This window comes from Ctenopharyngodon idella, chromosome 22 (assembly GCF_019924925.1).
Source record: "Ctenopharyngodon idella isolate HZGC_01 chromosome 22, HZGC01, whole genome shotgun sequence".
NCBI classification, from domain to species: domain Eukaryota; kingdom Metazoa; phylum Chordata; class Actinopteri; order Cypriniformes; family Xenocyprididae; genus Ctenopharyngodon; species Ctenopharyngodon idella.
In genome coordinates, this window is record NC_067241.1 from 11926491 (window position 1) to 11952139 (window position 25649).

Genomic DNA, 25649 nt, shown 5'->3' on the forward strand with positions numbered 1-25649 from the left:
CTGTTATATGTCAGTTGTGACTTGATTTCAAAAACACAAGGTAGTCTACGGTGAAGTAAAAATTGTGGGAATGTGTGTAAAAACACTGCAGTAAAAAACCAGAGACCTCAGATATAAATAAACTGACCACTGCCAAGTAATGAAAACTCACTCTCTATCTCTGTCGGTGTCTCCCTTTCACACGTTCGTTCAAGTGTATCAGTATTAAGCTATATCTGCTGTTTTTCAATGAAAATTGGCAAATAGCAAAATATTTAACATTTAGAGGTGTGTTAGCAGAATTTCAAGAATGTGTGTGTTTGTTAAATCAAAGCATTTGCCAAAAGTGACTAAGAAAGGGATGCATGAAATTGCTCTTGAACACGTCAAAAATTTAGAGAGCATTTCGGTAACGTCTTTTAGTACCTTCTAAATGGAATCGCCACTCTTGTAGTCTAGACACTGCAATAAAGTCAGGGCCCTAAATTGCCCTTTTTCTGACTTAATTGCACCGTCTGTTCGAGGGGAATGGTGTTCACTTCCGCAGTAAATAGTAAACAAGAAAGTCCGGCTGCTTTTAGAAATGAACACTCGTTGTCTATAGGTGCAAGAAACCTATCAAATGATATCGCCCACTTGGAATAATCTGTTCAGATCAAGAGTTGCACACATCTTGCCTTCTAAGAGACAAACCCAACAGGGGTGAGATATTTATTTTGCGGGTGCAGGGGGTATTGCATGTTGTCCCCATGTGCAGTTTTATATGCGATCACACTACATGGATTTTGTCACAACATGGCGTGCAAGTGTGCTGTTGGCACTTATGCGTATGAAGGAAAAGATATCATTAAAAGTTGTCTTTGAACTTCAATAATGTCAAGGCCTTCACCTTTAACCTATTGTAATAAAGCGGAATCAAGGAGCCCCTTTTGTCAGGAAACGTGGAGAACAGAACAGAACCAATCAGCGCAAGTGGGAAAGGACCAAGGAATGTCTAAGAAGCAACACTTTGACCTCTCGCATTAAACTACAGCAGGTAACTTTTCCAGTTTTAGCACTCCCATTAAATACACTTTATTGTCTCTGTAAAATGTAATATTTTCATGCTTGAAATATTTTATGACATTTTGGCATGTTCTTGACCATTTAAGCTTGCTTGGTTGTGACTTTTCCTGGGTAACAGGAAATAGATTTCTGACAGATTTAAAACAGAGATCGGAGTATATATGCATTGATGCTTGAACGTGAATAGAAAACGGAGGGGAGGTCCCTTGCGTACTGAATTAGTGTACTGATTTATTGCCGAGATTTAAACACATTTAACTGTATTAAAAAACAACAACACATTAGGTCCTTTATACATTCCGAATGCAGAGACTTATGTGTGTGTGATGTGATTCAGCGGATACATTGCCACTGATCTTTGCTTGTAGAACTGTGGGAGAGAAATGGCGAAAGGGAGGGGGGGGGGCATAGCCAAGGATCAAGGCTGGAAGGCTTGTCTTCTTGTCACACCCACCAACCTTGGCCCTGGCTCAGTGACGTAGTTAATTTGCTGAATTCCATTCTCTTACGTCGTCACACTGAAGAGCAGGAACTTGGAACGTCCACCTATCAAACGCCGGAGATACTGTCGCCACCAAACCAAAGCAATCCGCGCGTAGACTTATGAACAATGACTATAAAATTTGCATTTCGTGCCGTGATTTAATTCACAAAATGTGACTTTCCAAAACAGATTTTTGTTGTGTGGATTTGGTTTATTTCGAATAGAATGTAGCAATATCTGCAAAACGGAAAGCAAAAGCGAAATGGAACACTTTCGAATGCGCTCTTAGCTGACGACAAGGAAAATGGCGGAGGCTTCAGAGGCATCAGCATAAAGACTGTGTGGACTGAGTTACCACTGGATGTAAATACAACCTGGATTCAATTTTTACTTACAAATCACCAGAATGCAACATAATCTATCAGAAACATATGTTAAAAACAAGTTTTACAAAGTTAATCTAACAATCTAACATTTTGAAGTGGTAAGAGAATGTCAAGAGTCTAATATTTTCTATTAGGCCTATAATGCTTAATTGTCCCATTTGGCAAATAATACTCCGTATTTCAATAACATACAAATCAGACACGTTTCTTGGCATCAGATTTTATAAAATGTTGGAAATGACAACATAAACAGTTTCCAATATGAGTGGTCTGAAAGATTGCTGTTTGTTCTTCAAGCCGTACAGTTGTGGACTTTGAGCCTATTAACACTCATTGTACGCTTATACTTACTTCCGCACTCCTGTATGTGATGAAAAGCTGTAAATACAATCGCCACTGGTGCCCACTAGTCATTTGTATGGTCTTTCGTGATATTAAATTTAATATTATGCTGATGTGCTTTCCGATTACCACTCTCTGATTTATAAATGTCTTTAAAACGTTACATGCATCAACCATAAATTTCCATAGACCTCTGCGGGTGGACGCCTGTTTGGTGAGGGGAAACGGTTAAAAAGCGGGTCGCTTTAAATTGGAAATATGTTTTATGGGTGGCTTTAGTTCCCAAACAGACACGTAATACCCATCGAGTACCCTACCCTGTTTTCCTTCGTTTCAAGGCCAACGTAGAGGCCTTCGTGGTGAAACTGGATGTTGTGTTTCACTTTCCAAAGTCGTTTTGACGACTATTTTTTTTTCCTGTGCAATGCACTGTGCTGTAAATTGTGCTAAAATGCATGTAATGTCCCTTAAAAAATGACCAGAAATCAATACCTGCTCAAAAACAATTATTTTAGCAGGGTAAAGCATCCATCGAGAAGACTCGAATATAAAAATGAAATTCTTTTTAATATATAGGAATATGTATATGGGTATGAAAAAGCTATTCCTAATTGTTTTTTTTTTTCTTTTACAGTCTATGCACTTTTTTGTTTTCGGCAATTAACGCGAATTTTGCGCAATTCAATATTCTGTGTGATAGGCCCCGAAAGTAAAGGGGATTAGCTTTTTCTGTAACAGCTGCATGTCGACATTTAATAGTATCACAAACGTCAATCGAAGAGAAGGGGATGTTTGAGAAATATTCTGTTAAAAAGCCTCAAAGCCTTTCCATGTTTTCTTTTCGGCATGCACACGGACAAAAAGAGAAATAGATTATACAAATAGCATACAATAAGATTGCACCAGTTCACTTTCATTTTTATTTTTTGTAATGTTGATTTGTTGTTGTTGTATTTCATCTTATGAAATAATCTGTTTTGAAATAAGAGACAAAAGAACATTTGATCACACGCTCTTTACTTACATTAAGACAACGTTTAAGTCAACAGTAAGTAAATACAGTTTAATAATATATTTGTTCAAGACATTTTTTCAAGAAAATACTTTCGCTGCAACACTAAAAATACATTACATTTAAATAATATACATACATCCATTATACATAATGTACAAGTATTTTCAATATTTTCGTTGGACACTTTCTCGTTTTTTCTAGACACGTAATACTCATCAAAACATAATATTATATTGAACAATATTTACTACAATTTAAGTGTGTAAATGTAACTTCTGGAATACGTTTTCATTGTCATGGCATCTGGAATCAGAAAGTCACTGCGCGAGTGTTGGTGCAGCATGACCTGTAATTCATTAAGACATATTTTTGCTTTAAATTTCAGGTTTCTATTCAACCTTGACCTGATATACTTGCAATTATACCTGATATGCAATCATACAAATATATATATATATATTCTTTGATAAACACATATTTTCAAACACAGGTTATTAATCCCTTTGAATAATGTGCATTTCATTAAGAAAAGTGTGTTAACGTATGCATTTATAAACGTAAAATATAATGTTAAAAATATTGGTGTACATAGTAGACCATATCATGCAACGTACTGAATTAACTCTATACGTTTATATTCTGTCATGAGATAGTGCATTTGTTTGTATTAAAAGTCTGAGTGATAGACAAGCGAACAGACCAATCACAACAATGCCCCGTGTCTCAAGCTGGGTCACAGGCCTCGTTGAGAAATGCAAAAGGACCATTCAAGTCCAAGGGTTAATACAAATGTTTAAAATTATATAAATTATTGTAAACGATAGAAAATATTACCCATAAAATACGTAAGTTTTACGTTTTTCCCCTGTACATTCGGTGTATTTTCATTCCTCCAGCTGATTCGATGCAGTTTGGTAAAACGGCATAATAATGAAATTGTCGAACACGGAGTGTTACCTTTTCCCAAATTTGAAATGTGTGCTAAAATTGAAAAACATATTTATGTAGTGTGTATATATTACAAGTAATAAGAGAAAAACAAATTAGCCTACATCCGTTTGAAGAAAAACTATAAAACCGGGTTTATAGGCTATTATATAATTTAGTAATTGTGTGAGGAAAACAATCAACACACTTACTAAAACTCGCACAGCTAACGCTAACATCAAAGAAAATAAAATGGCTGATACACAATTGCAATTCACTTTGAATTATTTTAAAGTTTATTTTTAAAGTTTTCTTTTTGCTTTTTATCGAAGCGAAGTTCACAAATGCATTTAAGATGAACAGTTAAATATCAACATCACTGCGACCACAACTAAATGTATGTATTTCTTGATAATTTCTGTACAATTTAAAAAATACAATGTAAGCTACATTGTTGCGATTTGGATATCCTAAATAAACCATTAGTTCCTCGTCTTTTATATTTTAAAAAATACAGAACGTCAATTACGCAGAAAAAGATAATGGGAAAAACATAAGCAGTCATCTTTCAAAAACAAACAAACAAACAAACAAACAAAAAACACCAATATACAATAAAATATTTAATAGCCTATATAATTAATATATAATTAACCCCCAGATGGAATTTGTAAGAGAGCAAAAATAACTAAGAATGGATTAAGCAGTGTGTGTCGGGATAGACAGGAAAATAAACAGAACGTATCAACAGTTCCTTATTCTACACAATTGCATGTCCATTTTGAAAACAGAGCCTATGTATAGTCTTGTAAAAGTGTGTGGAATTAACCATTCTTCGGATTTACTAATCTTGTGAAATTTGCCTTTAATTTGCATGAGTGTTTAGTTTACTTGCCTCTCTCTCTCTTTCTTTTGCAGACGCACAAGCCACGTAACTGTATATCTGAAGACGATTGTTCTTTGTTCTGTTGTTGGTTTCCTTGTCCTTAAAAATCGGCTAGATGGCGCCATTGCTCCATGCTGTACCACGTATATTCAACAACTTGACCCCAGTGACGTCAAGACGGTCTGGCGCATCAAGGCCACTTTCAAAACCCTATTGGTCTGAAAATCACATGACAAAGCGCCTTGAATCCATAATTATGTTGCTGATATTTTTCGCCCCCCCAAAAGATGTCAGCGTCCTACTGTCCTTATCCTCTTCGGCATAAAGGAGATTGTTTTGAATCAAAAGAAAAACAAGGCAAGTTGCAAAATGTCATGCCCGAACAACGTGGCAGCCAACAACACATTCCTGATGGACTCGCTGGTGGGAGGAACATCTCCGTACAGAGGTGAGAGCTATTCAACTAACTCTGGAATGTATATGCAAGCGTCTGCAGAATATGGTTGCTCCATGATGGGTAGTTTTGGTATTGTTGGTACCCCTCTCTCCAAACGGGATGATCTGCAGCCGAGTGGGATGCATCTCAGCAGTTACCAGCACTCACATTACCTGTCGCAGCGGGACGCTTGGATGGCAGGCTCTAAAACTTACAGAGGCTCCCAACCTGTTGCCCAGCCTTTGCACCCATGTTCGTTTCCAGCCAGCCATGTGAAAGAGGAAGCGATTCCGTGTCTTTACCAGCCTGATATCGACAGCGCTAAGGAGTCCGCTGAGAAATCCACCTACATCCGTTTGGGAGACAATAACAGCCACCCGAATCAAAGCGCCGTCTCCACCCCCGATTATTTCCGACGGAGCCAGGTGTACGCTAGTGAAAGGGGCCACCATGGAGATGAGTTCGGCTCGGACTTTAACCCAGTATCCAGAATATCCACGCCTGTTAAGGGACTAGCGGCAGATTCATATGTCAAAAGCAGCAAAGCAAGGCAGGACCCAGAAGACAAGGGAGGGAATACGCAGGAAGACGACTTGGATCAGGGACAGGCTAGAAAAGAAGAGAGTGTCGCAAAAACAGACAGTTGTACTGATGATTCCGAAAGCGAATTGAAAGGTGATAACTAATTCTTCTCTCTCTCTGCCACACACACACTCACACACACACACACACACACACACACACAATAACAACGCGCTCCCTTCTATGTATACAACATGTGAACTGACAACCAAGTTGCACGTCAAAATAGAAGACCTTTTTGTTGCACAGACGACTGTTTAGGCCATTTCTTACAGGCCCAGATATGCTCTTCGTCCTTTTTTTTTTTTTTACAGAAAAGCTGTCAATTAAACAGTATCATGATGTGCACTTAAAATTGAAACGGCATTTAACGCCGGTGCAAAAATAAAAATGGGTCTTTGCATTGATATAAACAGGATCACTCTAGGATTAACACGCGGTGTTAAAGTGCGTTCTATCCAAGCACAGCATAACAAAACAAAACTGCACGCAATAATCAATTAAATTTAATTATTATTTTTTTATTACACTCCAGTTGGTTGTTCACAGGCACATAGTTCTGCCGCAATAGTGTAGAGAAGTGAAAATGACGTTTTCCCCGCATAAATGCCACAATATGTATGGAAGTATTTTCTGTTATTAATTTATTTTTTTATAAGGGTTAAAATACATGACTACATAATTGCTCGATGATATTGGTTAATATTTGTATAAAATGTTGTTGACATTTAACGAAAAAACAATTGCCGTTTAAGTAAATGAAGTTTATTTAAAAATATTTTAAACGTCAAATTAATTGGACATGTCTTGCGCTTATTTTGTAATGTTGGTTCTGTATTTTGCGTTATTACATGTCAGTAAACTACTTCTTATTAATGCAATTTGAAATCACTGTGTGGTCCTAAAATAATTAAATAAAGGTGTTTTAAATAAATGTGTAACTGATATAACTGACAAGATATGACAAAAAAAAAAAAAAAAAAAAAAATTGACATCTTCATTTAGCTTATTAAGATCTGCATCGCTTTCACCTGTAGGCTAGTTAAATTCAGTTTAAAAAAAAAAAAAAAAAAAAAAAAATATATATATATATATATATATATATATATATATATATATATATATATATATAATTCTAATTTCATTTTCTTGTTTATTTAATCCCGTTATTAAAATGTCTGATTAGTCGCCTACAACAGTAATATCACACTTAAAGTCGTTTCATCTTCTATTTTTCAGTCTTTGCTGATTAAATTAACAATTTAAGGAGATAAATCAGCCAAAAAGGAAAAACATGTGTTTTTATGTTACTTTATATTATATTATTGCATAGTAGTGTATGTTTAGAATTGTCTTTTTTCTTTTGGTAGATGACGTTTCAATTAAAAATAGCCTAATTGCAGGCCGATGACCGACTGAAATCACAAAATCGAAATTGGACTGAAATGTATAGGTCCGTCCAAGTAAGTAGCCTATAAACATACAGATAGTAATTTAAAATACATATAAGAAAATGTCAGATATGTTAAATTGAGGGAAACGGCATCACTGCGTAAGAAAAAGGGCAGTTTAGATTAAACCATTAGATCATAATAGACTTTTTAGTACAATACATTGAGCATAATATTTATTCTGAAGAACAAAAAATAGGCATATGAATATTTTGTGAAAAACAAACAAAAAACAAACTAAAAAAAATAGGCCTATAGTCAAATGAGCGACTGCAGCGTCTCAGGCAGTTCTATTATCTTGCAGTCACCAATTTTCTCTCCCTCTCTTGTTTACTTGTGCAGATGAGGCTAAATTGGAAAAAACAACGGGGAATTGGCTAAAAGCGAAAAGTGGACGAAAGAAGAGATGTCCTTACACAAAGCATCAGACACTTGAGCTGGAGAAGGAGTTCTTGTTCAACATGTACTTGACTCGAGAGCGCCGTCTGGAGATCAGCAAGAGTATCAACCTCACAGACAGACAGGTCAAGATCTGGTTCCAAAACAGAAGGATGAAGCTAAAGAAGCTCAACAGAGAAAGTCGCGTCCGAGAGCTAACAGGCTATAGCTTCAACTGAGGGCTTAAGAAACAGACAGAAGAAGAAATAATAATAAATACTCTCTCGCGTTCCCCACGTTCACCCCCTCTCTATTTTTTTATCTCTTTTTTTCTCCCTTTTCATTCACAGACTTACATACACACACAAAACTATAAAATAGCAAAGCACTGGCCCATGGCTTTCATTTCAAAGGAACTGGAACATCCTTCAGACAGTATTACATTTAGTTTACAATTATCCGAGTCTAATTTATCATTGTTGACCAGACCTGAATAATAGTTGTAAATATGGCAGTAGCGGAAGAAAAGGATGCTTGGTACACATATTCGTGGCAGATTTGTAATTTTGAAAATCCTTAACTCAGAATATAAGAACGAGATTTCTATTTGATGTCTTAGCTTAGTTTGTTTGCTGTCAGTGCGCGTGTCTTATACAATGCGCGCTCTGTATTTTGCATGCTTTGTTCTTGACGTGTATTTGCCAATTTGATGTTTAACTCGACAGACTGATAAATAAAACAGGGGGTGGGAAAATATTATGTCCTGGTATGTCCTTCCCCTTGCATATTTTCTCCTGTATTCTGTTGACAGAAATTTTGGGTGAAGATAAGGAAGAGAGGCAGAAGGAGAAAGTGCATAGCACTTTCAGTATGAGTGGGAGACCCATAACGTTGATTTAAATATTATCCAGGTGACCACAGTAAGTCAAGGTCATAAAATTGTAATGTCATGACGGTCCTGGAAAGCGCTGGGGGTGGATTTTATGATCTGCAAATATAATGTGCTGCTGCAGTAAAGATGCATTAAAAGGTGAGTGGAGGAGGGCTAATTCACATACTCGGGACTGCAATGTGCTGGCCTCACTGACGCGCTCTGCGGTCTGCCTGGCTGTTTTGGAACCGGGAACCTTTCATTATGGAGTTATGGAACGCTATGGAACGATGGACTGATCACGGAAGAATGAAAGAACTACAGCAGCGGTGAATGAACGAGTGGATCCTATGAGCTACGCTAATCAGACCGTGTGCAGAACGTTCAAGGTAGGATCACGTTTTCCTTATTTTCTCCCCGACTGAGCTGAGGGAGGCTATTCTGGATAACCTCAAGCGTTGACATGGATAACATCTTTGATTTGAACGAAGTGGGTTTTGCTCTTTATGCTTCTGACAGCTGTTAACAGAGTGCTGTTGTGGATAAGGTACCCTATATTCCAAGTTAAAGTTTTGTGGAGATCTACTTATAACATTATGTGTTATAAATTAATAGAAGTTGTTTGCAGTCCCTCTGAAGGACTCTTTTTACTACACATTTATTTTTAAAATAACGATTTGTCCACAGGTGCGTTTAGGTCTAAAAAAAAAAAAAAAAAAAAAGCAACAGGAAACTCTTTTGACAGTCTCATTCTTGTTGAGGATCTATACTTATTTGCATCTGTCTTTCAGACATGTTGACATTTTTGTCTTAAAATAGCAAAAGGCCTATTGGTTGATAGAAGTGTCAATTGGTTAATTTTGGTGTTAATTCTTAAAACTGCCCAAAAGCCATGGCCTTTCGGGCATAGGCTAGTATAGAACCATAACAGACGATGTTTGATTAAATTAATGCTCGAGGCTCTGAGGAATGGAATAAAATCCTTACTTATCTGTGCAGAGTTTGTCGTTTGTCTCCTCCTGTGGATAACGCCGTTACGCGCGGCTGGTGCGTGGTTTAGGTAGTTTCATGTTGTTGGGATTGGCTTCCTGGCTCGACAACAAGAAACTGCCTTGATTACGTCAGTTCGTCTTCATCAAGGGCGACAATTGCCGTTAAATTACACCCTGTGCAATGAAGTTTCCGCAAATGGCATTGTAAATGAACTGAACGATTATAGCCACAGCGGGCTCTTTTTCTCTTTTGCTCGCCTTTGTGTGTCGGGCTGTAAAAGAGAATTTAGACTCTCAGAGGGAGAAAGGACCGTTAACATCATGGGGCAAACTTAGACCGTTCCTTATTACGGCTTATTCTTTTATTCCAATATATGACCCAAAGTGTTTTAGCCACTTCTTTAACAGTAGAAATGTTAGTAGCTGAGGTGGTAGCAAAAAATACAGAAAATGGTGGACTGACAGACAGAGGAAAAAGAGCAGATTTTTTTCAGCTATTAATTATAAATTGATCAGCTGTGAATTTCTTTCCATATTGTAATTATGTTTGCGTATGTAATCACCTTTACAAATTTGATAAACCTTGTCTGGCTTTGATGTTGTACTAGAAACGTGACCCAACAATTACGAAATGAAACTCTCAGTAGTTGTTTTGAATTAGTGCCACGTTACTTTACACCCACATGTGGGCCAACCACACAATTTTAAACTGTTAGCAGCCTGGCTCGAATAGCACAATTGCATTTTAAAAGACCTTTTAAACACTTATAATAAATAACATAACAGTCAAATCAAAAATTATTCAGACGTTTTTGATATTTTTGGTATATTTTTACTAGTGGGTGCAGGACACTATAGTTCATTTATGTAAGTGAGGATAGCAAAATAAAGTAAACTGTGACATATTATACCCAAAAAATTCTTCATACAGTGGACTACCAGTAAAATTTGGAACCAAAAATTATTCAGACACTTTGATCTGACCATGTTTTGCTTAAGTGTTATCTGACATAATTAAGATTATTATTTTTTTCTGACACACTTTAACTCTGAGATCTTTTATTACCTTTTTTTTTTTATAGTGAATAAACTCTAATAATGAATGAAATGTTCAAGGTGTCTGAATAAATTTTGGTTTGACTGTGTGTGTGTGTGTGTGTGTGTGTGTGTGTGTGTGTGTGCAATATATATATATATATATATATATATATATATATATATATATATATATATATATATAATAGACATAATAGTAACATGAGCAGTAGCAGTGGTCAGTATAACAGCACATGCTAAACGGTAAAAAGCGTTACCACAACAGACTTACTGTGGCTAGTTTCTAAGACAGACAATGTTTGACCTGTAGCTTCCGTGCACTATGCACAGTGAACCTGTGTGGTTCCTTCAAAAGGATTTTTCTACCTTATCAGACCGTTCAGATATTTCGTTAATGTAACCTAACGTATGATTATTTTTTGAAAGTTGAATATTTCTAAACATTTTATTATTCAGTCAAAGTGTGTGGGTTTCTCCAAATCAGTAAGCAGGAAATCTCAGTATTTGCACTGTGACTTTATTTACACTGTACAATGCCTCCTAAAACCATGTAAATAATATGTGGAAATAATAGGCTAAATGAGTTAAGGTAATGTTTTTGGGAAAGTTGTTAGTTGTCAGCGACTTGTTCTTTTTCCTGGGAGAGTAGTCTTTGGATTTCACCATATATGCTTGTTTTCTTAACCCCCTCCCCTCCCTTCAGCTGTTTTGCGACGGGAGGAGACAGTCTGGAATCCAAAGTCATTTTCATTCAGTTGGGTGAATGGGGTTCTCCTCTGGAATGCGTCACCAACAAAGAGTTTACAGCACGCGTAATAGCCCCACAGGACACTGCCGCCTAGCATGCGGATATAGCGGCAATATCCTCAAATAGCCTAAGGATTGGTAGACATCAAAACACCTACTCTTGCTCAGTATCTATATATAAAATATGTTGAATTGTTTGCTTGCATTCAGAAGCGTATAGTACTGTATATGTGTGACACATTCCGCATTAGGCCTATCTGAAGTAGCATTAGCAATGGCCTACCCCTGGTGTGGTGGAGACATTTATGTGTAAACACTTGAATAGATGTTCACACAGATACTGGGATGAGATTGAACACAGATTATGGTTGCTGCTTAGTTTTCAGTGGGCTGGAATGAGGATATTGATTAGCTGTTGTGTTTTTGCATTTGTAGTTTTTACATTGTTCTGTGATTTCAAATTTTGGATACACTGTTTTAGTTTGTGTTTTTTTAATAAACCTAAAGACCAGTTTCAGCACACGTGGGCAATTTGAACGAATTAATCATTTCAAATTAATTTAGTTTTTTTTATGTAGCTATATTGCATTCATGTCGGAAACTGGCACTTCGCTCCCATTTACTGCATTTTACGTTACGAGTTTGTCTGGAATATGTTTGATTTCTGACCCAAAGCAAGTTACTTTGCTAAATAAAGGTCTTTTACTCGGCTTTTCAACACAAAGTAGGAATTTAATGTAATGCCCCAAGGATATATATATATATATATATATATATATATATATATATATTTTTTTTTTTTTTTATTAGCCTAGCTGGTGTTTTCACGTAGCTTTAATTAATTAATTTAAATTTTAAACCTTTGCACTTTAGCTTTTAATGACGCCCAACGGCCGCAAACAATTATATGATACTGTAGTGATATAGATATTCTGTGATTACAATATGATAAACTGTGAACATTTTGCTTTATTTTATAATCCCTCGTAAATGAATGCAAAGACATCTAGGCACAAAATAGTAAAAATCAATGCCAACATATTTGTATCGTCTTAAAGTTTTATAAAGTAAAGGCATTAAACGAAACTGTATAGTGCATTATGATGTTCACGTTGACCGTGGCGCACATAAGGTCTTTTAAAAGCTAAAAGAGTAAAAAAAAAAAAAAAAAAAAGAAAGAAAGAAAGGAAAAGAAATTCAGGACCTTATATATTTACTACATAACATAGTGAGGTTATGTGGAATGATTTTGAGAAGACACCAATCTTCTGCATTGATTAACGCATTGTTAAAGACAATTGTATTTTTAGGCGCAGTGGCACTACTAATGGGCTACATAGATATACTGCAATATTTAAACAATCCTCACTATACTTCACACCAACAAACAAATTAATTAATTAATTAAAAAAAATGCGAGCGCTTGAAATAAATTAAGAAAACAATAAAATATTGATTTTAACCTGCTCCTGAATTGTAGGTGTTTTTTTCAGCTACTATGCAGTACTAAAACAAATATTGAAGTCGATCAAAGAGTAGCCTAATTTTTTAAAACAGTCAGGAAGCTGGAGATTAATGTTGAGATATTCCCGTAAATCAAAGTGCATTAGCAATGATACTGCCGTGTTGTCGTCTCAGAAAGGAAAATACTCTGTTTTTAATGACAACTTAAAATCAGTTTGAAGGATTCAATTATGCTAATACAAGAAAAGGGTATGTATGTGTATATTATGAAACTACATTGTTTATTATAGTCACACGAGACAAAGAAATGCATTATTGTGGGGTCATTGCGTGTAGCTCGTTGCTCCCATATAGCCTAAACAAGAAAATCGCTCCGTAAAGTGCTATATTTAGATATGCTATGTATTTGTAAATCTCAGTCTCTTATAAAGATGTGTATAAAGTATGTGATGTTCTAAAATCTAAATGTTAGTATGGATAGATCAGTGAGTGAGCTCGCACTAGTGTCTCCGCATGTGCAGTGTGCACCGCAGTCCAGTTTTGTCCTGAGTCACCCTGCAGTTTAAGTGCCAAGACTGCAGCGAATACTATATTCTGCAGATTTGAACACTGTTAAATCACAAGGTCGTTATCAAATAAACGTAGGCTTATGAATAAATGCGACCACATAGCGAACATCTCTGTTTAAAGCGTTCCAGGGAAAGAGCGTAATTAAATTGGTATTCTGTCTATATGAAATTGAGATATTATGTGAAAAACATCCTTGCTAATCACCGAATTAATGTTAACCTCTATATAGCTAATTTTATATCACACCTGACAGAAATTATAGATACAACTGCAATTCTAGTTAGAAATTTCAAAGAACAGTCAAACAATTAAACACGGTTTTACTTTTTTATTTTCTTCGTTTATTTAAAAACAACATTATATTACCAAACAAACAGCGTTATGCATGTATCATTAACAACATTAGAACACCATAATAAGAGATTCATTTAAAAATAAACAACAGTGAGTGAACTAGGACTTTAGCATCAAGTACCACGCCCTCGGAATGGCTCTTTAACTGCACTGAGCCAATGTTTTAATGTAGATATGATACCATTATTTACAAATGTGGTTGAAGAATGTGTTGTATTACATATGTTTGTTTGTTTTACTTGCCATTATTATATCAGTTTGATTAGACGCACTGATACTCCCAATACGCTGCAGCCTCCCATCAAGGCTATAAATTATTTATGCACTAACATAATATTTTACTTTCACTTTTGTTCAGAGTATCTAAATTATATTGCTTCCGCAGTCTATTGCAAGTAGAAGCAATCAGATATACACCATAATCAAAAAGCTGTCACGCCTTCCTATAAAACATATCATGAATAAAGGAAACGGAATGAAAGCCTAAATTTAGTATCTTTTGCTTTCTTTTGATTTTAGTTGTTTTGCTGAATCAAGAACTTTAATTAGTTTGTTCTATAAATGAAAAAATGAAAAGAGGAACATAATGGCGCTCATTACTTTGGGTCGAGTCTCTGTAAACTGTTTAATTTATATAACTTAGTAAAGGGATTTTGATTTAATAGCTATTTGCAATACACGAGTAAATTTAAGTCTCAATTCCCCACGTATTGTTATTTGGTGTGTCTGTATTTTGACAATGTCTGGTGTTCCCACAGAAAACAGGGCGGAAAAAAAGCCTGACCTCATGTGGCCGGTTTCATACTGGGCCTAACACTGACAATGACTGCAGACCAAAATCAACACATTTCCAAATTTCGCAGTACGCTTAGTAGAAACATTAAATCTAAAATCTAGTGACTCACATATTAAATATTTATATTCTATATAATTTTCTACACGATAAGAGCATGGCGTTAAAGCATTTAATAGATTTACAGAATAAAATAGTGTTTTGTTCATGTTTGAGGCAGTATTAATAAGTCGAAATAACGAAACTAAATGAATCGAAAAAAATAGAGGCTATTCACAAATATTTTACATAGCTTTTAGTTTTAACATAATTTTATTTTCAGTCAGCAAGACTATTTGCCTCGTATTACAACAAATAATTAAGTTCGAAAGAGTCGCAAAAAATTGCAAATTAGATAAACAAAAAAAAAAAAAAAAAAAGGGGGAGTATAAAATATTTACAAAAGAGTAGATTGTGTTATGCATATGCCTTTTCAAAAACATATCGCAATAAAATTGCTAAAAAAGCTTTTTCAAACCTTTATCTCATATACAATTTTAAGAGCTAATGTAATGGAGTTTGTGAACAGTTACCCGTCTTTCTATAGTATATTCGACAAAGGTTTGATGAGACTTCTTTCACAAGCGTAGTGTTGGTTTTATGTTATACCAGGAACTCAACTGCAGTTTTATTAACGACACGTTTATGAACAATCAAATGGTCCTCGTAAAAATTTATTGAAGGACATAAAAGCATGCACGACCACTTGACGAATATAGCCGCAGTTGTGGTGCGTTTTCAGGCGTCTTACTATTCCCACCGCCCCGATTTGTTTAAAACTCCATTTTATGAGGGGTATCCCAATTGTATTTATTTGAAACTAGTGGAAAATAGGACTTCAGTGCATAAAAACAACCCTCTAGTCAGCACAAGAGCCGTATATTTGTCAAAATTATTCCATTGGGTCCTTTCCAATTATATAGAATTAATAGTGAAACTGAGAAAGAACTGTACAACCGTTTCTTTTGTTTTCTATTTGTTTTAATAAATAACATTGTTCAGTGTGGGATGCGCACAAGGCTAGCCACAGCACAGTAGCATTCGCTTGACAGAGATTGATTACATCAACAAATAGTGCCCTTTTTAAGATCGTTAACACGCACTGTGCTGCTCTGTAAGGCTACAAATAACTATCTACGTTAATCGGTTGCATCATAATATATTAAAAACACATCATCTTCATATATTTAGGCTTTATGTAAAAAGACAACATTAGTATTAAGCAACCTACTGCAAGCTCGAAGTGCATTGCTGTTCCAGGAGAACGCGCGCATTGATCTGCTGTGCAGTTTTTCAGGGGGTAAATGCAATCACGTGTTCCACAGGCGTCCAATCCCAGCTGGGGAAGCTTTCTGAAATAATTACCTGTCTTGATTGTTCTACGGTCAGATAAAAAAGTACACATACACTCCATATAATAATCGGATGCATGTAAAAGAGAAGGGAAACATCGCCATGTCGGCTACGGGTCCCATAAGTAATTATTATGTGGATTCCTTGATCAACCATGAGAGCGAGGATGTTCTGGCGAGTCGTTTCACAGCCACTGGTCCGATATCCTCCAGCTCACGCCCGACGCCCCTGGTACCGGAATGCGCGGATTACCCGTCCTGCAGCTTTGCCCCGAAACCACCAGTCTTTACTACCTCGTGGGCCCCTGTTCACTCCCAGTCGTCAGTGGTTTATCATCCATACACTCACCAACCTCACCTAGGCACAGACTCAAGGTACGTTCGCTCTTGGCTGGAGCCTATCCCCGGTACCGTGTCTTTTCCAGGATATGCAGGGAATAGCAGGCACTACGGGCTGAAGCCCGACACCTTCCAGGATCCCCGTACTGGGGACTGTTTGGGCTCGAACGGACGCACTTACACGGATTATCTCTACTGCTCCGCCGTCGACATTAGAGAAAAACAGCAGAACACACCATCGCCTGAGACGGAGAGTCTGTCTTCCGGGAAGCACAAAGACGACAAGGCTGAATTAGACCCAAGTAAGTTAGTGCTATTCTTGTTTACAACCGGGTATGGGATGCTTCTCGGTTTATTGCGTTCGCTTGGTGGTTGGCTGTTGTCCGTCGTAAAACCAAGTTCTATACTCTTTCATCCTCTGTGCTGTTCTCGGCCGACTCAAGTCTGCTTTGGGGCTATCCATTGATGACAAACGCCATAGGACTGGGTTGTAAAACGGCTTGTGAGCTATAAAAATGGTCTCCTAAAAAGCCAAGTCTGGCAAGGAAGGTAGCATGCGATGTTTACAAATCGCCGTATACCATTATCATTATCATTAATTCTAATACGATACAATTATATTACTGTGTTTTGTTTAATGTGCAAATGTGTAATTTTAGCCTGCCGTTGGCTAAACAACAATTTAGGCGTTTGAAAAGCGAGGACGCGTATTTAACCTTCAAATATAGCTTATTTTGGGTTTCAAATGTAATATATTTTATTATAACTAAATAGCCTACTAATATTACTTGTTTTGAATTGTACTTGTAAAGGGCTGTACAACATAGCCTATCTACTGAAATGTCAAATTAAAAATGTAAAAACCGGGCCTGGTGTTTTGAACTATTCAATTAAATATAATTTACATATAAATTAAACATATCATTTACATCGAGAAACAGCACGTGGAATGTTCACTGTGCATTCACTGCATAGCAGAAGTTTGAGCGTAGACTTGTGAAGGCTTGAGTCACAAGCCTTTGGTTTTTTATGGGCCTATAAAGCAAATAGGTACATTCACCAGTTTACAGCGCCATTTCTCTCCTAAGAGTTTGCGAAGCTATTTCAAATAGACAGAGGTAGGGGGACTTAATATGGAATGACTTGGTATTTACACGTATTAAGCCTGACCATTTAATTGAAGATTAATCTTGCCAAAATGAGAAGTGTTGTTAGGTGCTACAGTTCATTAATTATTGCATTATACACACGTTATGGCTGTCATAATCAAGAAAGAAAAGACTTGGATACAGTAATCTGTTTTGGACAGCGTGTTTGTTCACAGCAGCACCTAATCACACTTTTTATGCGTTGTTTTTCAGATAATCCTGTGGCAAACTGGATCCATGCGCGCTCAACTCGAAAGAAGCGTTGTCCATACACCAAGTATCAAACACTCGAACTCGAAAAGGAATTTTTATTCAATATGTACCTCACAAGAGACCGGCGATATGAGGTAGCAAGGGTGCTGAACTTAACGGAGCGACAAGTCAAAATCTGGTTCCAGAACCGACGGATGAAGATGAAGAAAATGAACAAGGAAAAAAACGACAGTAAAGAACAATAGACCAAAAGTCATTAATCGGACACAGACTGACGGAAAAGCATCATTTAGTATCATCACGAGTCTTAACAGTTGCACCTTCGGCCTATAACAGGAACAGAAAACGAATATCCTATATGGATATCCTTTGAAAAAAAAAAAAGGCTGATACAAGTATGATTTAATATAAGCGTAATTTTACCATCCTGGATTGAGTCATATTAATATTATACGTAGTTTGGATTTACGTAACGTTTCTTTACTCACAAACACAAAAGTGGACTCTTCAGAGAGGCTGCCCGAAGTTTCAGAGAGAAAATACTTGAACTACTTTATTTTCACTTTCCTAATTTATGCTCTCTACGTGGTTGTTTCTTTTCTATGCTTCCATTATTTGTAGGAGATTTCAAAGCCGAGTATTTTATAAAGAATAACAGTTATGTAGTTAAAAATGTACGTGTTTGCGTCGATGTGCTTAGTTTGTTTTTGATGTACCTGTTTGTGTATTTTACATTCTTTAAACTGTAAATGAGTTGCATCATAGATTGTAGATATATCCAAATATATACAACCATGTTAATATGACTTTTGTGTCTTTCATTCATTTGACCGCACAATGACGACATATTTGCAGCGAAAAGCTTTCAGGAATTAGTTAGACTAAGTTTATGCTATCCAGTTATTTGGCCTACAGATACAGTGTTTTCAAGTATCGAGGTTGGAGTAAGTGCACAATAGCAAGGCCATTGTAAAGTGGTAGATGGTGTGACCGTCGAAATATCAAATCTACACATCCCACAAGGAACAAATACCGAAAAGCCTGTGGTAGGCCTCATCTCCCGTGCCTTATTTATATTGTCATATTTTGGTATTCAATTGCAAGCCTGTTTCCAAGCACTGGAAATCTTTTTTCCTTATTTTTTTTTAAATTAAACATAAACATAAATAGTTTAGTTATTATTATTATAGTTTAAAAATGATATGTGCAACAATATGACAATTTTCGCAGGAAAAATTCAAGTTTCAATCTGTGGTAGGCCTACATATAACACTTTAGAGCCACAAAATACATAAATATTTTATGGGAATGTCAACAACCTTGAGTAAATAAAAAAAATAAAAAACACAATACTAAAGACTTTTTTAATCAGGCCGATGGTCTCAGTAAAGATAAAAGGGGTTTGATTTTGAAGTCAGTGTAGGCTATACGCGTTTTTGGGGTATGAACTTAAATTTAAATCTTTTAAAAGGACCTGTCCTGTAATTTGAGCGTTCTTTATTTATGACTAAATTGTTTCAGGCACCATTGTATTTTCACCCCTCTTATCTTATACGGCAAACGCACAGGCGTAATTTTAAAATCATCTGGTGTTAATATTTTGTTCTTATATAAATATATATACACACACACGAGTAGCAGTTGTGGTATAGATATAGGCTAATTAAAGTTCATATGTTTAGCGTCCTACGCTGGACTGAAATTGCCTTTTTGTGATCCTTAACAATACGAACAGGATGCGGTGATTTCAAAGCCCGATCGACCACGTTTCCGGCTAAGAACAAAAATGCTAGTTTTACAGCCCTCTTGGAGCTTGGTGGTGTTTGTCTCAGATGCAGACGAACAAAGCCAACCTGGCTAACTGGCTAGACGTCTGGGCTAAATTACTTTATGGTTTAATGGACGTTGGTGGTGGACCCTCTCAAAGAGTTTCGCAGAGCCATTTAGTCCTTTGGGCTAATAGAGGTAAAAGCAATCCACCAACAGCACAAGATGCATTCAGAACTCACTTCTCCAAGCCTTTAAACGACGCTAAACTGAAAAAGCTTAGTTTTCATTTATCAAGCTAATTTACAGTGTCCATACTGGTGCTGTACGCCTTTAAATCATGCATTCGGCACTGCTAAAAGTGTTATGTGTTTTCACAGTCCAAAGTTTCCTACAGGATAAAGGTACATCCAAAAAGGCTTTCTGTCATTGTCCTAATTTATTTGGATTACTGTGCGTTTTGCCAATGATCATTTGTCAATGATCATTTGTAAAAGTTACCCCTAAGTACACTAGATGGCGCTATTGACTCACAGTTAACGCATTTTTGGGCTGCTAAAGCTTGGGAGTGTGCTACAAGAAACGTGCTGAAAGAATGGCCTACTGTTATTAATCACAATTATGGCTTTAAAAAAAAAAGCAAATGTCAACACGCTAAAGTAAAACACTTTACATTCACACCATCTTTATCATATTCTTAAAACAACTGGTTAATTATTGTTATTTTTTATTTAATAGTTTTATGTTGTCTCGAATCTTCGTGCTACTGTGTTTTTTCACACTCTCCCTGTCTTTCTTTTGTTTTGTCATAATCCGTGACTCTGTAACTTTGTAAAGCGCAGTGTTGGTTTTTATGCTGCCGTATATAGCTGACATAATTTATTGGAGGAACTGGGAAATCGTAACATCATTTCAGTCTTGTGTGAGATCTGGTTTACAAATGTCGCCGATATGCTTTCCATTTATTTATTCATTTTGGATACCTTTATATTTTCAGAAATATGTTTCACTTTTTTGACAGTCTTACATATGACGCTTTAAAGATGACACTGATTTTATAACCAGGGCCTTCAGTTTAACTGTCCCTTTCAAACAATTCGTGTTAAATTTATTATTGTTGTCGTTGGTGTTATTATTAGCTATAAAAATATAATAGGCTACTACAACTAATACTAAAAGCAATATCAATTATTACAATAATAACTTTAATACATTCGCTTTTTAAATATTAAAAGAAATACAATTATTTACTTAATTTCTGTTTTTTAATTAGGCCTTAAATATTATTTTCGTACAAAAAAATAACCCACTCCAGCTATGTTCCTGTAGCTGAGACAATGACCCAGAATCTGCATCTTTATAGACTGTGAGATGTCTATAAATTTCCTGTGTGTGTCTTTCCCGTTTAGCAGCGAAGTGTAAAAATTGTCAAGTAACGACACAAAACCACATGCTCATATTTTGGGAAGGACTTTAAATGAGCAAAGCCGAAATAAACAACAAGCCATTAATGTGTCTAGTAAAATAACGAGGCATCTATTGCGCAATTTTATTGTGTCAGTGCGGCAGATTTACAACTTTTTGTATGGTTTAGGAGGGCCAAGAGAGGCTTGCGTGTTCAGCTTTATCTGTGTGTGTGTGTGTGTGTGTTAGCAGTCTAACACAAATAAAGTAGGCGTCACAATTACTCGTCACAACCTTTAAATAGGCTATAGCAGCAGTAGTAAGAATAATAATAATAGTAGTAATAATAATAATAATAATGTTAAATATTTTCCATTGTCATTATACATCTGTGTTTTAGCATGCGGTGTCAATCGTTGTTGCCGTTTCTTCGTAATGTTAGTAAACTTGAGTATGTAGTCCCTGTGGGTTATGTCTCGATACACAACCTTATACTAAACCTATCAGAATGGATGTGTAATGGTCAGAGCGACTATGGCCTTTGGAAAGAAAGTGATACCTAGTTATATCAAAAACGAAATACCAGACAAATTGTTTCAACGTGACCGCAGGACTAACCCGTACGGCCAGCATGAAGCTGCCGTAACCTGCGGGTATTCTAAAGAAGCCATTAAAAACTTCAGTGATTCATTCATGTAATACGTGCATCCGCCGTTTTTATTCAATAAAAATACAGACAACTGTGTTTCCCCTTCAAGGTAGACGCCTGTGGACGCTTTGGAAAGATGAGGAGCCAAAGGGTGGGGTGTAGGGGACAAGGAGTGGGGGGGTGAGGGGTCTCATTGTAGAGGGGGTGGCTGGTGGGAGGCAAAAAAAGTACGAGCTTGTGACTGAGCCGTCGGAGCTAGCCAGCTTTAACCTTAACACACATCCACTGTGCACGCCATGATTTGAGGTTGCAAAAGGAAAAGGCTGGCGATAGGAAGAGAGAGAGAGAGACTAAGCGAGAGAAGCTGAAGTGGGAGCTGCCTCAGATTGTCCGAAGGGGCAGCATTTCTCCATCTAGTTCCGGTTGCTCTGTCTGCGTTGCATGCCATTTGGAACCGCAACAATAGGTTGCCACCATTTAGAAAGGAGAATTTATTTTTTTTCCAAACCAGACTGACTCTTTTTAATGCTAGATAAACATGAGCTCTTATTTTGTTAACCCTCTTTTTTCCAAGTACAAAGGCGGCGAAACATTAGAGCCAACTTACTACGACTGCAGGTTTCCACAGAGCGTTGCCCGAAGCCACACGCTCGTGTACGGACATGGAGCAGCTGCGCCGGGGTTTCAGCACCCGTCGCATCATGTACAGGACTTTTTCCATCACGGAACCACAGGTATCTCCAACCCTGGTTATCAACAGAACCCCTGTGCATTGGCATGTCACGGAGACGCTACGAAATTTTATGGATATGAAGCCCTTCCGAGGCAACCGCTTTATGGTACCCAGCAAGAGGCCAGTTTAGCGCAATACCCAGACTGTAAATCGTCCAATAGCACTAACCCCGGAGAAGGACAAGGCCACTTAAGTCAGAACTCCTCACCGAGCCTCATGTTCCCATGGATGCGGCCTCACGGTTAGAACACTTACTATTTCACATTCTGTTCAATCACTGCGTGTGAGTTTGTCTGTGTGACTGCGTCAGTGTGTCAAGAGCCTTATTCTGCTGTAGCGTGCAGTGTTAATACACAGAGATCAAAACACAGGTGGGTTATGCTGTTCAGGTTGCGAAATTGTACTTAACAATAGGTTTTTCGTATTCTTATTTGTTCACTTCACTGGACCATCATTGTTTATGTGTAAAAAACGAATGTAGTAGTTTTGATAGTTGGCTAGATTGTGCTGGATGGACATTATCCGAAATCAGATTATTCTCGCCATAGTTAGAAATGATCACCTGTCTTACCACCTTTGTGGCGACTCAAAGGAGAGATTTGTGATTGTAATGTGTAGTGGTAAACATCACATAAACATAATTCGTTTGATTTAATTTGACGTTGTTCGTTTGTTTCCATTGGTTTGCGTTTCCTACCTGTTATGGGGGAAAAAAGAAAAATGTAAAATAAAAAATCTGAAGGCCAATGGTTAGTCTAAAATAGTTTCAGTATATTTTTTTTTAGAGTAATTTGATTCAGTACAATCAAATTATATCGCAAAAGAAAACCTTTTAACACCTACTAATGGCAAGTGTATTTGAGGCGTATTGAGAAGGTCTACTTTAATTTAAAAATAACCGGTAATGAACCTGAATGAAGACATAGAGGTTTCCAATCTATTTATTTTGTATCGAGTAATAGATACTATGAAAACCTGTGTGTGTGTCTATGTGTGTGCGTGTGTTTGTCTGTCTGTCTGTGTGTGTGTGTGTGTGTGTGTGTGCGTGCGTGCGTGCGCGCGCGCGCGCTCCCGCGCACCAGGTTATGTGAAATTCTGTGCGTTACTGACCTGAATTAAAACTGCTGTTTATCTCAAACATAGAAACAACGCATTTATGCAAGAAATCAAATTATATAGATCTACTAAAAGGAACGCCATTGTTATATCCAACAATGTAAGTTATATCCCCTTTATGACGGCAATGAATGCCCACAATTTATATAGCCTACCTGAATATGTTCTGGGGCAAATCGTAATGAGGATATTATAGACTATAAGGCACACTATGACACACACACTCTAAAATAACTGTGTGATTTTTGCCAGAATTTGTCCTTGGTGTGCGATGAGTTGAGGGGTGTGTGTGTGTGTTTGGACAAAAGAAAAGAAAATTCCATGTGTAAACAATTGAACTGTTTATTATTTTTTACACATATAAATAAACGTAGCTAGCAACTTATATTTCATTCATGTTTTTGTATTTACATAATATGTAAATGAAAAGAGAGCGAAGCAATGAAGACATGCAATTGACAGATATTTTTATTTCACTCCAAAGCTCCTGGGAGACGCAACGGAAGGCAGACATACAGCCGTTACCAGACTCTTGAGCTAGAGAAAGAGTTCCTCTTCAACCCATACCTCACACGCAAGCGCCGCATTGAAGTGTCCCACGCGCTGAGCTTAACTGAACGGCAGGTGAAGATCTGGTTTCAGAACCGCCGAATGAAGTGGAAAAAAGAAAATAACAAAGACAAATTTCCGGGCCAGAGAGGAGAGGCTGAAGCAGAGGCCGAAGAAGAGGGCAACGAGGACGGTGAGGTGGAGGAAGGAGAAGACAAGGAAACGGAAGAGAAAGAGGAAAGCAAGGAGTGATTTTATGGTCTTTTTTATGGTTATATGGCAGATTTTGAAGAGGTCTCGCGAATGGGCAATGAAAGAGAAGAAGCGCCAATTTTATTACAAACAGTTGGGTCAAAAAGTGAGAAAATCCCCCTCCATAGAAAAGTACCCTGAAACCTGCCCAAAGAGGGAAAAAAGCATTTTTTTTTTTTTTTTTTTTTTTTTTTTACCAACACACGAGGACTTTTACCATTAGCGAAAAGTGGATCTGTGTATTTGACAAATTACTCAGAGACAGACTAACAGGAACACAATAACCCTTCGATTTATTTAGGGAAAATGTAATCAGCATGACAAGCATATAACGACAAGAGTTTAACATTTATTTCATACTTGATGAGGATGTCTGGGAGATAAAAATGATGCAACCAATTAAAATAATGAAATAATTGCATCAGCTTGTCACTTTTAAAAACGTTTGGTCTTGTATATAAAATCAAGCCACAACATGCTGACATTACAATTCAAATTGACAGAAGAATAGATTGTGTAACACTATTTCTGCAATCCGAATATGGCAATATTGCATTAGTGCTATGTGTACTGAGAAAGGGGATGGCAAGTGTAGAAAATGCATTCTGTATTACATACTTTATCGATTACTTAACTGTTCTTTATTGTTATTCTATGTGAGTGGGCGAGGCTACAGTTTGTATTTTTTCGATTATTTTATTGGTCTCACCAGAGATTGCAATCGTTTGAAAATCTCGAAAGAAGCTACCTAATCATGGGAAATTTGCAATATACATTTCTACCTAGAGATTTCATAGACTCTTGTTTTGTAGTATTAAACCTAAGTTATGTAACTTACCCTTTTAATCACTTATTATGATTATCGAGCTTTTTGAAGTCTTTGGAAGACACTAATAGCTCGAAGCCAATCTTAACTATGTTAAAAGATTGTACCACGGCACTACCTAAAAACAAAGTTTTGCTTGCAAGAATGAATTATTAATTTATTCTACATGCTGCTTTGTTGAAATTATTTAGACATTTCCCCCAACAACTTAAACTGCCTATAGAAAATGCACATTTATGTGTAGATGAACAAACACGCTAATTACTACCCTACCTTATCTAAGGAAAGAGAGTCATTTATCGTGCTGGTGTTATAGCGTAGATTTTGAATTGCACTGAGTATAACCTTCATGTACGTCTTGTAATATCTTGCTGTTATCAATATGCTCGTTTTACTTGTGTTCCTCGTGTGAATATAGACAAATTCGTGTGTGTCTACGCCATTGTTGAAATCAACTGAAGAATAAACAAGATGGCTCATTCTA

At 36.7% G+C, this 25649-nt stretch overlaps 3 protein-coding genes across 4 annotated transcripts; all 3 read left to right on the top strand.

The window, feature by feature from the left end:
- The first annotated feature begins 4805 nt into the window (after window positions 1-4805).
- On the top strand, window positions 4806-8690 carry hoxc10a (homeobox C10a). 2 transcript variants are annotated; one of them, XM_051879852.1, is made up of 2 exons: window positions 4806-5532; window positions 7896-8690. In XM_051879852.1, exons 1-2 carry the CDS (start codon window positions 5454-5456, stop codon window positions 8168-8170), a joined length of 354 nt encoding a protein of 117 aa, XP_051735812.1. In that variant the 5' UTR covers window positions 4806-5453; the 3' UTR covers window positions 8171-8690. The 2 variants fall into 2 exon arrangements, with proteins under 2 accessions (XP_051735812.1, XP_051735811.1); XM_051879851.1 differs by having other exon boundaries at window positions 4809-6195.
- A 7099-nt stretch (window positions 8691-15789) lies between these two features.
- On the top strand, window positions 15790-18675 carry hoxc9a (homeobox C9a). Its single transcript, XM_051879853.1, has 2 exons — window positions 15790-16810; window positions 17870-18675. The coding sequence occupies exons 1-2, from the start codon at window positions 16243-16245 to the stop codon at window positions 18112-18114; spliced, it is 813 nt and encodes a 270-aa protein (XP_051735813.1). The 5' UTR covers window positions 15790-16242; the 3' UTR covers window positions 18115-18675.
- Window positions 18676-21915: 3240 nt separating this feature from the next.
- On the top strand, window positions 21916-25649 carry hoxc8a (homeobox C8a). Its single transcript, XM_051879855.1, has 2 exons — window positions 21916-22663; window positions 24023-25649. The coding sequence occupies exons 1-2, from the start codon at window positions 22228-22230 to the stop codon at window positions 24337-24339; spliced, it is 753 nt and encodes a 250-aa protein (XP_051735815.1). The 5' UTR covers window positions 21916-22227; the 3' UTR covers window positions 24340-25649.

Coding starts and splice junctions, on each gene's coding strand:
- hoxc10a (XM_051879851.1), top strand. CDS start 5,454: ATGTCATGCCCGAACAACGTGGCAGCCAACAACACATTCCTGATGGAC. Junction 6,196..7,895: donor TTCCGAAAGCGAATTGAAAG/GTGATAACTAAT, acceptor TTACTTGTGCAG/ATGAGGCTAAATTGGAAAAA.
- hoxc9a (XM_051879853.1), top strand. CDS start 16,243: ATGCATGTAAAAGAGAAGGGAAACATCGCCATGTCGGCTACGGGTCCC. Junction 16,811..17,869: donor CAAGGCTGAATTAGACCCAA/GTAAGTTAGTGC, acceptor GTTGTTTTTCAG/ATAATCCTGTGGCAAACTGG.
- hoxc8a (XM_051879855.1), top strand. CDS start 22,228: ATGAGCTCTTATTTTGTTAACCCTCTTTTTTCCAAGTACAAAGGCGGC. Junction 22,664..24,022: donor CCCATGGATGCGGCCTCACG/GTTAGAACACTT, acceptor TTCACTCCAAAG/CTCCTGGGAGACGCAACGGA.